The 14,470-nt window shown below is 39.3% G+C and overlaps 1 protein-coding gene across 1 annotated transcript; it reads left to right on the top strand.

The window, feature by feature from the left end:
* The first annotated feature begins 412 nt into the window (after window positions 1-412).
* On the top strand, window positions 413-13,402 carry LOC134528538 (uncharacterized). The gene is made up of 6 exons (XM_063362255.1): window positions 413-636; window positions 2,664-2,795; window positions 4,889-4,991; window positions 9,714-9,853; window positions 10,773-10,837; window positions 13,241-13,402. The coding sequence occupies exons 2-6, from the start codon at window positions 2,715-2,717 to the stop codon at window positions 13,311-13,313; spliced, it is 462 nt and encodes a 153-aa protein (XP_063218325.1). The 5' UTR covers window positions 413-636; window positions 2,664-2,714; the 3' UTR covers window positions 13,314-13,402.
* Window positions 13,403-14,470: the final 1,068 nt, after the last annotated feature.

Raw genomic sequence — 14,470 nt, 5'->3', positions numbered from 1 at the left:
CAGCAATATGTATGAAGAAACAAAAATACATTAAATTTAAATTGATAATTTCTAACAATGAACACACTGTTATACAAAATACATGAAGAAAATCTCTTATGCCGTTAAAGTCAATTGTGCCCTAGAGGGGTCTTGTTTATTTCTGTTCCATGTAAGTTCGTGCTACGTCATAGAGTGTAGCACACGTAGATACACCAAAACATAAACATAGAGTACTAATATCGGGGAAATAAACAAATAACAGAAAATAGAATTATAATGTTGTTAAAAATAATTATAAGTCACTTTATGTGCGTGGAATTAACGATAATATGCACAATTTGTGATTATGCCTTATTGTTTCCATAATGGAACCAAAATTTTACTGATGTGCAACATTTCTACACACTCTACGTCAGTATTCTCTTTGTTCAGTGTCTTATAATTTTTCTGTTGGTACACATGATGCGTGTAAAAAAAACATTGTTATTCGGTGTATACTGTAATGCACACGTATAGTTATTTAGTTTAAAATTTACATCATAATGCCTGAACTTAAGGGCTGTATTTTGGTTTGTAAAAAATGTGCTTGATATTTTATCAACATTGTGTAACATCGGAGACATTTTAAGACATTGAAGTGGTAGTTATTGATAGGTAACTAATACTTAAGAATAAAACCTCTCAATTCACTTAATTATATGTCTAAGCTCGTAGAGGGATTATCTTGGTCAAGGCATTAGATAGTTCAGTAAGCTACACATATATCGGTTGTTTACCTGGAATGAAAATCTCGGCCATTCCTCAGAGCATGAACGGCGTAAGGTCCGTCTACAATTGCAATCCCCTAAATGCGTCCTGACGAGTACAGATCGCTAATTGGCCCAAAAGACCCTCTACGTCATGGGTGATGTGGGCGATGGTAGTAGCTCCCTGGTCCGAATACATTGGTGCATTGGTCAACTTGAACTTTTTGTCCCAATCGGTGTCCTTTGGTAGCGGAGAAGAAGTGTAACAGTCGATCACTAGTGATATTTGTTGTTTACAGTTCCAGTTTCAGAAAGGTAAACAAAATAATCAACGATGTGGTAGGAACAGGAAACTAAGTCAGATGAAATATTGATTCTGTTCTCCGTTTGCGACCGGCACGTTTAAAGGCCGAACACACAAATTTATTTTTGACATTGTGATTAGAATTCATATATTAGGATTTACTTTTGCCTTATTAACTAAAAATTAATGTACTCTTAAAACTTTCACCAGTTAAATTAATATTCAAAACTAAGCTTCATATACAATGCCTGAAAACAATGAACAAAAAATATAAAACAATAATTTTGGTGCTCTCTATTTATTGTGCTCTTGTGACTACTTTATTAATTAGTTTTCCATGAAAGAATGTGACGTCATTCACATCAGACCGCCCAAAGTTTTGGACTGTTTTAGATAAGCCTTTATGCATATAACCTGATACGGTCTCTATAGTCTGTTAGTTTTTTGACTTGGATAAGTTCATTAAATGATGATCCCTGATACCATAACCATTCCAGATTTCTCTGTTCACAACACAGGAAATATGAAGCATGTGTTGAAGTGTTCTCTCTGTGCTCCCTGCTTATGTCAGGAAAGAGGGGGGTTTCTGATTTGGAACATAAAAAAATGTTGGCTACAACATTTGAAAAAGGACCAAATTAGAAATTTACAGTATGTATCTAAAGTTTCCCATACATTTCATTCATAAATGACAGTTTAATCACAAAGACATGGTTCTTTTAATTTCCGAATGTTTCAACATTCACAAGTGAAAGATGTCTTGGATAACTTCCTGTAGGAAATGCTTACAGTTTATTTATTTTATTTATTTTCTTAGCACCCAATAGACTCAGTTGATGAGCAGTGGCTCTCTGAATATAGGGCTTAGCAACATGGTTACAAAATTTATGAAATACATGTAGGAATATGATTACATTCACTATTTCTAATATATGTACAATATATACATTAACGAGCATTAAAGTTATATTACAAATTTCTAATAATGGATATTATGTTAAACAATTAAAATAAGTATTAATGAGCAGAGTTTGTTGAACATTAGATCAATTAAATCAACGGTTCCCAAACGGTGGGTCGCGACCCACTAGTGGGTCGCGGAAGGGTTACAGGTGGGTCGCGACTCGATCCTAAAACTATCGGAAAGCATCGAATAAACCATCAGAAAAGATAAGAAAAATTCGAAACAAAACGAATTGCGTGCAAACACATATATATTGTTAATTAAATAACTGTTTTGCTACACAGTGCTTATATTTTATCAATAATTTTCAAATCAGAACACAGATTGTTTATAAATAACCAATCGGTATTTAAAAAAACATATATATGCAATATTTGATGGTAAATTATATATACATAAGGAAGGATACGATACAAGTAAGGTTTTTTACTCCACCGTGGACCGATAGACAGTGGAGGTATTGCTATAAGGAAAGGTGGGTTGCCAGCTTAAAAAGTTTGGAAACCACTGAATTAAATCAATCTGTCTAGTACTAGTTGTTTAAGCTAAGCATAAAACATGACTTAATTTTGGCCCAGTTTTCACTTATCTAAGTAGTACCTACATATAGGGCAACTAGCTTTAAATTTGAGTGCACATTTCCCTGTTTGCTGTTTGACTGTTGCAGGTTGGAGTCTGCGGCAGGTTTGGAGGTTGTGCCTTCCAAATAACTACGGAAATGCCACCAAAAATAAAAAAGGGTGAAACGTTACCTTGGCATAAAGTAAAGAATGTTGTGACCTTAAAGAAAGACGATGTGGTTCGTATCAGTAGCAACAATTTTTTGAAGTTGAGATTGAAATATGCAAGGAGCATTTGCAAAAGGCATATTAATGATTATTGAATGATGTTGAAATTTTTATCTTTATGTATCATCGCTGCACCTTCATGGCGACACGTTATTTAACTCTCATTAGCAAACTGTGCAGTGCTTAATGTACCAGATTAACATTTTTCACCTTTCTTTTTAATTTTTTGAATATTTATATGGTTAGAAGGCTTTAATGTTTCGCTTCCACTTTTTTATTACATAGTACATATCAGGACAGTCTGCATTTATATGCAGTTAGCAAACATATTCACAACGCCTGTACAGCATGCTAGGACCAATTAACAGAACTGCACTTATATCTTGTATTGAGAATCATCTTGAAAGTATTAACTATGTCCATTATGACACACAAAAATACTTATTGAATTAGCATGCAATTGCCACTTTGGCTATGGCTTGGCCTTTGGCATCTGGATGCATGCTGGGAGAAAAAAAAGTTATGGTCTCCTATATTAAATATTATCCAAACACTTCTGAAATCAACCATTAAAAAAAAAAAAAAAAAACTGGGAATTTATTATGTCCTCCACTTAATTTGTTCTATAAAGTTTCATGTTGGAAATTAGTGGTTGCTACAAGTTTTGTTGTTTTCATTTCTGTGCATTAGAATAAAATTTTGCATAATAGCAACAGTTACATATTTCCGAAAATGTTAACAGTTTCTTCTTGACACATGCTTCCAGACTACTAGGCTCTTGGTAATGCTGTTTAGTCACGTAGCGGAAGGCTACTGAAAGTAGAACTTACGGTGGGATCTCACATATTTCTGTATATTTAACATTATACCTCTCGAATGTTTTTTGTTTTCACAAATATTTTTAACAGATATTCAGTGAAGTGTAATATATGTGTCGGACATACATGGCCGCGGCGGCTGGGGCAACCTGACTGCTGCGGTCATATAATTATGTTCTTTCAATCAACTTGGCTGGCGGGAAACGACGATAGTCGCCCCCTAACAACCAGTTATGCCCAAAACCCCCAATGCGAACAAAAATGTCTAAGTGCCCGCCCTTGATTAGTAGATATTTTCTACTCTGTCCAACTCTTCTTCCTGAGCCATCCTTTTGTTTCCTGTAATCAACCTGCTTGTCAATAATGCATGAAATTTTGCATCCCGCATGTCAGTGCCCAGGGTTTTCCCTGTGTCTATGCAGGTTTTACCTGGGCCCAACTTATCTAGTATTTAGTCTAGAATAGTCAGTGAGGGGAGTTAGTCATGGCGCCAATCGCTGCATGGCTGGCCAATCCCCTCCTAGCACATGATGCATGCTACCTCTCCTGCATGGCTAACACCCTGCATGATTAGAGCGTATTGGCTTCGGCCTGAGACGCACTTAGTCTCCCTCCCTAACCCGGACCCCTCCCAAATACACTTAGTTTTTAATTTAGGTTAGGAAAAAAAAAAGTGTAATATAGTAATGTAAAAAGGTGCTCAATGATAACTACAAACACTTGCACATCCACTATATTACACTTGGTGGATAGCTTTGAAAATGTTTTTCACAGAACAATAAAAGCTAGAGAGGTACAGTGTTAATTTTACCTAAAAACCTCTTAAATAGTAGTAATGATGAGAAAACATAAATTGTGATGTTGAGACCCCACCTTAAGCAGGACTCCCAAAAATGTTTAGTTTAGTGCTGTAATGCACCTGTTAATACTGGGGGACTGTGCTGTTATGAAATCTTTGTTATTGGTGCAATATTGTTTCTTAGATCTGTTGATTTTTGTAAGGTAATGCAAAAAATTGTTATGAAGTATTTAAGTTGTTGAAAAAAATTTTACCAAAAGGTTTTTTATTATTCCTTTAAGAATCTTAACTAAACATCAATTATTAGCTTTATTTTCTTTAGGATTTGTAAACTTCATATTTTTTAATGATTGCCAAAAATGTATTAAAAATGTATCTGGTCATAGTTTTTGCTCTCTATGAAATGTAATTGTGTCCTACAGACAATATCAGGCATGTACCTTGCAAAGTTTCTGATATTAAATTTATTCATATTTTTTTCTTTCAGAAAAGAACAATTGAATTATTAGCTAGGGATAAGAAGTCAGATGCTAATAAGAGGTTTTCTAACTGTGTATCAAAGAAAAACACTTTGAGAAAAAGATGCTCAGGTAAGTTTTGCAGAGTTTCAATTCAAGTGAAAACAGTGTGCGTTTGTAAAGTAACGTAGGTGTGTGGTTAGAAAGTTGTCGGATTGTTTGAAAGCTAACACAGCAGAATTAGCAGCCAATTTAGTAGACGTAGCTAATGGTTTAGTGGGCGTGTCTTTAATTTTATCGACTCAATTATCATTGGGCCGTTCAGAGAATTGTGGGGGGGGGGGGGGGGGGGGGTAATTCCCGGGGCCCAGTTGAGTTAAGAGATTTTTTTAATGCTTAGATGATGAAAATCATAAGTCTGTTATAATTGATAGGAAACCTTACAAGTTAGTCAATGTCAATACGCCCAGACAACATTTACATTCATGGCCACAGTGATATATTTTTTTTTAAATTGTGGTTTTGGAAATTTTTGTACAATGAGAAATGAGGGAAGGGGCTCTACAAAGTTATTTGCCTCTGGGCCCTTGGTTTTACTCGATGGCCCTGACTGTTGGGCAGACAGCATATAGCTGACTGGCAGTTACTGTCGGACCATCAGGTCTCCACTGAGACGATCCGAGCTAGAATCTCAGTGGATGTGGGTTTGTGTACTTCCAAATTGTAAAAAACACTGGATTTTCTCGGGACGCTCCGATTCCACCTACAAATGTCAGGCCGCGGCAACTCCACTGTTGACCGACAACTAATGGCTAATCTTTACATGTGTTGGTTTTGTCAAATACAGTAGAGTCCCACTTAGCGGGATTAGATGGGACCGGACCCTCCCCGGATCACCAGAAGTCTTCGTTAAATGGAATTTACCTTAAAATGCAAATAATACAAGTTTTATGTGGGTAAAACAATATAACTCTATGTTTGTTTTTCATAAATAAAACTTTCCCTACATCTTCATTTTAAATTTTAAGTACCTGGATGACCGAGCTTTGCTCGGTATTTTTTTTTTTGTAGATTGTGTTTTTTAGAAATTATATTTAAATACGAATTACATACTGATGAAATATGAAAAATATTTTTTTCAGCAGCCACACGTTGTGACGCACACTCTCATGAAACATCTAAATCATAAGACCTTTCTGCTCGTATGATGTTAGTCACGTTTTGCAAGCATCTCACTTTAGCAGCACGTGTGGGATGAGCGGAAACCTGATTATTTTCATGAAGATTTTCTTGATATGAGTCTTCACTTTCTAAAAATGAATCCATATAGATCGATTTATCGCCCCCGAAACCCCCTGCATACTAAATTTCATGAAAATCGTTGGAGCCGTTTCCGAGATTCAGATTATATATATACAATAATTGCTCGTTTAAAGAAATAATACATAACTGTCTACGTAGACCAGTTTTTAACCCACGAACTGACTCAAGATTAATAGAACAAATATCCTGATTTTTTTTTCTATTTAAAAAAAATCCAGTTGTGGTCAACTGGATGTCCGGCAGGCAGGATGATGTCGCTCGGGGCTCGGGGCGGCCGAGGTCACCGGGCTTCAGACCACTTGGGGCCGACTTGGTGCTCGTAACTGTCCTGCCAGGGAGTTGGAGTCGAACCCACAAGTACAGTGGAAGAAGGTCCTTAATTCTGCATTCTATGGTTCGGCACTTTCGGTAATCCGGCAACAACTGATCCGCACGTGTTCAGATCTTTCTGGTGGACTTCGACTGGTGACCTTGGCCTCCAGGTGCGTGATTGCGCTGCCGGCATTTTGAGTTCGCTCAGAGATACTCGTTACTGTCTGTTTTCATTTCAGTGTTCCGTGTTTTATATTGGGTTACATTTCACATCTGTTATTCCCGATAAAACACCTATATTGACTTTTGTGATCGGCTTAGTCGCTAATCCAGTATGGCTCTGGCCACGAACATTCCAGATCAAAGACCTTCCTCAGTTAAACATTTTATAAAAAATTAATTTTGATGCATATTTTGAAGGAGTTTAATCATTTTTCATAAATTTTAAACACTATGTAGTATATACAGTCAGGGTTGGGTGATTTAAACCAAGCGGTTTTTAAAAAAACAAACTTTTTTAAATAATGTATTTTTAAATAGAATATCTTAATATTTGTAATGTAAGTCTAATTCTACTCTAATAGCAATAGTTAGCTCATTAATGTTTTTTTTTGTGATTTACAGAAACAAAAAATTGTATACTAAAGATATTTAAATTATTTGAATAAGTTGTGAATAATACCCAGGTAAATACTCCTTTAAAATTATGTTAATTAGTGTAAAGAAGAGAAAATAAATAAATTAATTTATCATTAAAAAAAGTTTTCTATTCTGTGGGAAATCCCCAACTGTACTGTAAATCCCCTTCTGTAAGAAACACTCTTCTATGGAGAATCCTTCTCCTGTGGGGAAATACCCTTTCTGGGGTTAAGGCCCAGTCAGATGTGCAGATTTGCGGGACTTCAATTCTTTTATGTTAGAACTTTTCAGGTTCAACATGAGTGGCAGAAAAAAAGGATATTGCGTGACTTACATTATTTGTACATGCTGAGAACCAAATAATGCAATAAAAAATACGTTGTACGTGGATTCCACGCGCCACAGAAGTGAAAACTCTTGCTTATTATATTAATAGGCATTGGAAACATAATTATCTTTGGCTGAGGTTGCAGATAAAAAAAAACATATATATGCGAGTATGTGAGTATGGAAGTGTGCAAGTATGATGTGTCATTTTTACCTCTCCCCAGTGTCTCCTCTCCACCGGTTCCCCCACCCCCTACCTAACTGTTTCCCTCACCTCTCGGTTCCCCCACCACCTACCTAACTATTCCCCTCACCTCTCGGTTCCCCCACCCCCTACCTAACTGTTTCCCTCGCCTCTCTGTTCCCCCACCCCCTACCTAACTATTCCCCTCACCTCTTGGTTCCCCCACCCCCTACCTAACTATTCCCCTCACCTCTCGGTTCCCCCACCCCCTACCTAACTGTTTCCCTCACCTCTCGGTTCCCCCACCCCCTACCTAACTGTTTCCCTCACCTCTCGGTTCCCCCACCCCCTACCTAACTGTTTCCCTCACCTCTCGGTTCCCCCACCACGTATCTAACTATTCCCCTCACCTCTTGGTTCCCCCACCCCCTCCCTAACTATTCCCCTCACCTCTCGGTTCCCCCACCCCCTACCTAACTGTTTCCCTCACCTCTCTGTTCCCCCACCCCCTACCTAACTGTTTCCCTCACCTCTCGGTTCCCCCACCACATATCTAACTATTCCCCTCACCTCTTGGTTCCCCCACCCCCTACCTAACTATTCCCCTCACCTCTCGGTTCCCCCACCCCCTACCTAACTGTTTCCCTCACCTCCGGTTCCCCCACCCCCTACCTAACTGTTTCCCTCACCTTTCGGTTCCCCCACCCCCTACCTAACTGTTTCCCTCACCTCTCGGTTCCCCCACCACGTATCTAACTATTCCCCTCACCTCTCGGTTCCCCCACCCCCTACCTAACTGTTTCCCTCACCTCTCGGTTCCCCCACCCCCTACCTAACTGTTTCCCTCACCTCTCTGTTCCCCCACCTCCTACCTAACTGTTTCCCTCACCTCTCTGTTCCCCCACCCCCTACCTAACTGTTTCCCTCACCTCTCGGTTCCCCCACCACGTATCTAACTATTCCCCTCACCTCTTGGTTCCCCCACCCCCTCCCTAACTATTCCCCTCACCTCTCGGTTCCCCCACCCCCTACCTAACTGTTTCCCTCACCTCTCTGTTCCCCCACCCCCTACCTAACTGTTTCCCTCACCTCTCGGTTCCCCCACCACGTATCTAACTATTCCCCTCACCTCTTGGTTCCCCCACCCCCTCCCTAACTATTCCCCTCACCTCTCGGTTCCCCCACCCCCTACCTAACTGTTTCCCTCACCTCTCTGTTCCCCCACCCCCTACCTAACTGTTTCCCTCACCTCTCGGTTCCCCCACCACGTATCTAACTATTCCCCTCACCTCTTGGTTCCCCCACCCCCTACCTATTCCCCTCACCTCTCGGTTCCCCCACCCCCTACCTAACTGTTTCCCTCACCTCTCGGTTCCCCCACCCCCTACCTAACTGTTTCCCTCACCTCTCGGTTCCCCCACCCCCTACCTAACTGTTTCCCTCACCTCTCGGTTCCCCCACCACATATCTAACTATTCCCCTCACCTCTTGGTTCCCCCACCCCCTCCCTAACTATTCCCCTCACCTCTCGGTTCCCCCACCCCCTACCTAACTGTTTCCCTCACCTCTCTGTTCCCCCACCCCCTACCTAACTGTTTCCCTCACCTCTCGGTTCCCCCACCACGTATCTAACTATTCCCCTCACCTCTTGGTTCCCCCACCCCCTCCCTAACTATTCCCCTCACCTCTCGGTTCCCCCACCCCCTACCTAACTGTTTCCCTCACCTCTCTGTTCCCCCACCCCCTACCTAACTGTTTCCCTCACCTCTCGGTTCCCCCACCACGTATCTAACTATTCCCCTCACCTCTTGGTTCCCCCACCCCCTACCTAACTATTCCCCTCACCTCTCGGTTCCCCCACCCCCTACCTAACTGTTTCCCTCACCTCTCGGTTCCCCCACCCCCTACCTAACTGTTTCCCTCACCTCTCGGTTCCCCCACCCCCTACCTAACTGTTTCCCTCACCTCTCGGTTCCCCCACCACATATCTTACTGTTCCCCTCGTACGACAGAACTTGCGTAATGCCTGGAAAGTGCATCCCCCAGGTGGTAGGTTGTGTGGTGTGCAGGACTGCTGCCCGGCTCAGCCACCTACATGGCCCTGGAGTTGCGCAAGTGCGTCCTGCGGCGAGACTGGACCAGCGCCACGCGCCTGCTGCTGTGCTTCCTGCCCGTCGCCCCCAGGACCCTGGAGCTGCTCGTCTGGAGGGTGCGTCCGCCCCGCCGAGTCTCCCTCCCAGCTCCTTTCCCTCGACTAACTATAACGGTGACCTGCGATGAAACCAAAAATAACATGTCAAACACTGCATAGCACCAACACGCAAGTTATATCATGGAATTAAGTAGCATTTAGTCAAAACTTTATTCAAATCATCAAGACAGGAGTCCTTTAATGTTTTAAATTCAAGGAATGTTTTTATTTCCAGACAAAAAATTGTACCAAAGTGCATTGGTCAGAAAAATCAGTAGTTTTTTTCTTATTGAATCAATTTCAAGCCATAAATGCTCGCTAATTTATTTTCATTGTTCGAATGTATCTGTTTAAGACCAATTTATTAAAAATAATTTTACCGAAAACAATTCAGAATGTAAATTTTACCCCTTTTTTGGTGGAGTAAGTTATTCTCATTAAAACTTCTACTGCATTTATGTCATGTTTAAAATTTCTGAATTGTACATGAAGAAGTTTCCCTCTTGGACATGTGGTTTGTAACATTTTTTTTTAAATTTTAAACAAAAATAAAAAAATTTTTGTACAGAATAATATAAAATTTAGTGATAGCAACGCAATGCGAACTGAGAGGGTGGGGGTGCGACAAAATTAATTGGAAGTCGGCAACTCTCTGACCTTGAGATTAGTAAGTGTCAAGCATTCCTGCAAGAATTTTGTGAAGTCCAGTGGATAATCGAGGAAAGGAGTTGTGCAGAAATCATCTTTCTGTAAAGGAACTCAAATAACAAAAAATTGCTGTCATGCAAAGCAGACTTGAATTGTTACTTTTGTATCTACAGAAATAATCATAACTACAGATATTTTGTGGTTTAACGCTATCTGGAAAAATAATTTTGTAACAAAACTGTGTGAGAGTGTATGGTTTTATTAATTTTTTTTTTTCCTTTGTTTCCAGGTGTGCATTTTGATTCTCTTCCATCATCCTTTGTCGACTGATGAGCTCAGGGAGGATTTTGTGAGGTGCGATGCCGATTGTTTGCACTGAATCAAACGTAGAACAGTTCCTCCAACAGCCAGGGTGGGACAGAGTGTCCTGGGTTACAGTCCCGTTGGGGTCAAGCAGTTTCATGTGGCAGAACTTCCTTCCTGGGTGTCAGGACACCTCACTTCTCATGCTGCGGAGGGTGGTGTGAAACCACTGCAGAATCACACTGCCCAGCCTAGCAGTTCAGTCCCATGGAGGTCCTAGCCATCGTACCGGCTGTCACCCACCAGCGTCACGGCGCCCGTGCTTGAAGTGCATTCGTTACATTCAAAAAACTCTTGAAAACAACCCTTGAAAAAAAAAAAGGGGGGGTTGTCTGTAAAGTCGGTTTACGGACGATAATTTTACGTGATAACGTCATAAGTAAACATTGATGAAAAATTGCATACAGTACTTTTTTAAATTTCAAATATTATTTACAGTTTTTGCAAATTTAATTTAATTTAAATAATTTATTTAAATATAATCACGAACAATTAGTTATAGAAATAAACTGAAATCAAATCAATGTCAATAAATTGTTAATTTGAAATAATGAAATTGGACAATTAAATCAAATTTTTTAAATTGCTGCTTTTAAAAAGCCCGCCTTAACCTGTTTGATATTATAGAAGATTTTCTCGCACGGTGGCTGGCCGGTTCTTGCACGCTCGGCTCAGGCGGAACGTGACAATTTTTCGTGCATGCATCCGGAATTCATAAGACGTTATCATGTCAAAAATTACTGCGTGTTCTGAAAATTTTTTCAATCTAGACTTGGCCTTCTGGACACAAGCCCAGAAAATAGTTGCATTAATAATGGCTGTATTTCAAGGGTAGTGTTTAAATTAATAATGGTTAGAAAAAGTTATTTTTTTTTAAAAATAGTATTTGAGTAACTATTTCTTTAATAATCACATACATAATTAAAATTATCTCACATTTTCAAATTATCAATACACAACCATTATAAATGGATATTCTGGTGCGTGACTGCGAAATCAGGGTGCCTAAATAAGTGTTCATTTAAGAGCGGACCAACTGCAGCATGGTAAGTACGATACGAAAGCTGTGTATATAGGCATGGAGCTGTGGGAAATTAATTTCCAGGAAATAATATCTATGAAAGTTAAGTTAGCAGTGTGTCTACCCTGTATTCCATATTTGAAGTGGAAAATATTTGGCCCCTCAACCTGGGCCAACCAGAGAAGAAAGTGGGGGGCAATAACATCGTCTGGCCACCTCCATATTACTTAATGTACAACTTTTCAAACCTTACGATTTAAAATAATATCATCAGATTGTGATGTTACCGTGGACATACCTGTAAATGTGATCTACATGCATCACATTACTTGCAAGGTTTCCAATAAATTAAATTAGTAGTTTTGTAATTTTCATACTACTAATTTAAAATCACAAATGAAAAAAATTGTGGAACTCAGTTGTGTCTTCCTGGTGCCGGGCTCTGGAGTATTGCATCTCAGCTTCACCTCTGCTTGTTACTCAACCAGTCAAGTTAGCAATGCATCACAGGGGAGGGCCAAGGATTGATCATATGTCCAGCAAGTTGAATTTTTTTTGACATGATAACGTCTTATAAATCGATGAACGCCGGCTGCACGCACGAAAAAGCATGACTTATTGTCACGTTCCGCCTGAGCTGAGGGTGCAAGAACCGGCCAGCCACCGTGCGAGAAAATCTTGTATAATATCAAACAGGTTAAAGCGGGCTTTTTAACTAATTGTTCGTGATTATATTTAAACAAATTATTGAAATTAAATTTATAAAAACCCGTAAATAATATTTTAAAATTAAAAAGTATAATATTTTTCATCAACGTTTTCTTATGACGTTATCACATAAAATTATCGTTCATAAACCGACCTTACAGACAACCCCCCTTTTTTTTTTAACATGTCTTTGTACATGAAGTATAGTGTATATTCTGTTACAGTTCCTAAGTATGTATGTACTTTTGTTTTGTAGTGCTTGCCCGTGAAAGGGCTGGCCATATATTGGTGTCAGCTGTTGAGCCTTTGGCCAGAACTTAAATGTAATACTAAAAACCATAAAAATAAGCTTGAAAGCTAACTTAATTATGCTATTGACATTAACACTCAGTAGAATATATTACAATTTTTCTAGTTTTTCATGAAAGATTTCAGAAAAAAAAAAAAACTTCTAAGTTTGTATTAAATGTGATAAACGTTTATACGAATGTGTATTTTTTTATAGACATTGATATTACAAGTAATTTTAACAATTTTGAAATCTTATTAACTGTTTCCTTTGTGTAAATGTGGTGAAATATAAAGCTACTGGTCCTACTTGGACCTAGCTAGAATGCATTGTAAGTGCTCGACAAGTAACATTGTGTGCTATGTTGTGTTCTCAGGATGACGACGGGCGTGGATCAAGTCGAGGGCATTTTGGAGAACATATTGAGACTCCCTGAGAGACCTTCCTAGAAACAAGTAGCTCTGCGGGTGAAATATATTTTTTTTACATATTGTAATTCTTTTTTTACAATAAAGAAATATTTTTTTGCAAAAAACAATAGCATGATTTATTATTACTTGTTCAATAGTGTATATTTTTAAATTTGATTTACTTATGATACCTATGTATCAGCTCAATTTTTTATATCTCTAGCCAAAACTTTTTAGCTTGTGAACCATCTAGTGTATGGATCATATGTAAGTATTTGTACCTTCCTTATGTTAAAATTTGTCTGTGAATAATAATTCATTTCAAAAGGGCAAGTTCCAAAATTGAGTATGTATATGGAATGTTAATTTTGTGGGCTATCGAATTGTGTCGAGGCCAGAATCATATGCTGTCCGTCAGATGATGTGACACTGCATGCATTGAACCAACACCTAATAATAATGTTCTGCCAAGGCAAACTGGAAAATTGAAGATAAAGCAGTTTATTGCAAACTACTTAATTCATTTGCATTTATAAAATTAATTTTATTTACATATGTTTTAACCTAAGCTATTAATCTCAATTTAATATAAATAAGTCTTACAATGCATTACTGTTATGCCTCATCGACGCCTCAGCCAGACGTGCAATGAACATGCTCCCAGCTCAGTGCATTGCAGCTATTCGAACGGTCACTCGTCGATACATCGATAACTGTCCGCGCGTTTACCCACAAGTGAATGTGTGTATTCTTCCGCCGATTGTCAAGTGTGTGTATGTATCCTCCTGCCGCTCACCTGAATGTAAAGTTATTTCAAAGACTTAATGAAAAGACAGGTACTTAGTTCTTAGTTGTATGTCAACAGCTTTTACTTATGAGGAGATAATTATTGTTCACTATGCGAAACGATTCTAAATCCTAGCCTCATTTGTCTTCTGCTCTCTGTGCTCTGTCGCGCGAAATGCCACCCCATGCAACATGGTACCTCCCGAGGCCGCTAGAGTCGTTTACCCGGCGCCGAGGCCGGACACATTAGAGCACCATGAAGCCTTCACCACCTTGCCATCTCTGAACTAGCTAAAATAGTATAAGTTTTTCTAATTGTTGCCAATCTGCTCCGTGGCCGGCCTTTTTCGGCTTGATCCAAAACTTCCAGCCTCTGGGACATATTTCTCGTTCTATGTCATTTCCAGACG

The sequence above is a fragment of the Bacillus rossius genome, chromosome 1 (genome assembly GCF_032445375.1).
Source record: "Bacillus rossius redtenbacheri isolate Brsri chromosome 1, Brsri_v3, whole genome shotgun sequence".
In the NCBI taxonomy this organism is placed as follows: domain Eukaryota; kingdom Metazoa; phylum Arthropoda; class Insecta; order Phasmatodea; family Bacillidae; genus Bacillus; species Bacillus rossius.
This window is presented reverse-complemented; position numbering and strand designations above follow the sequence as displayed.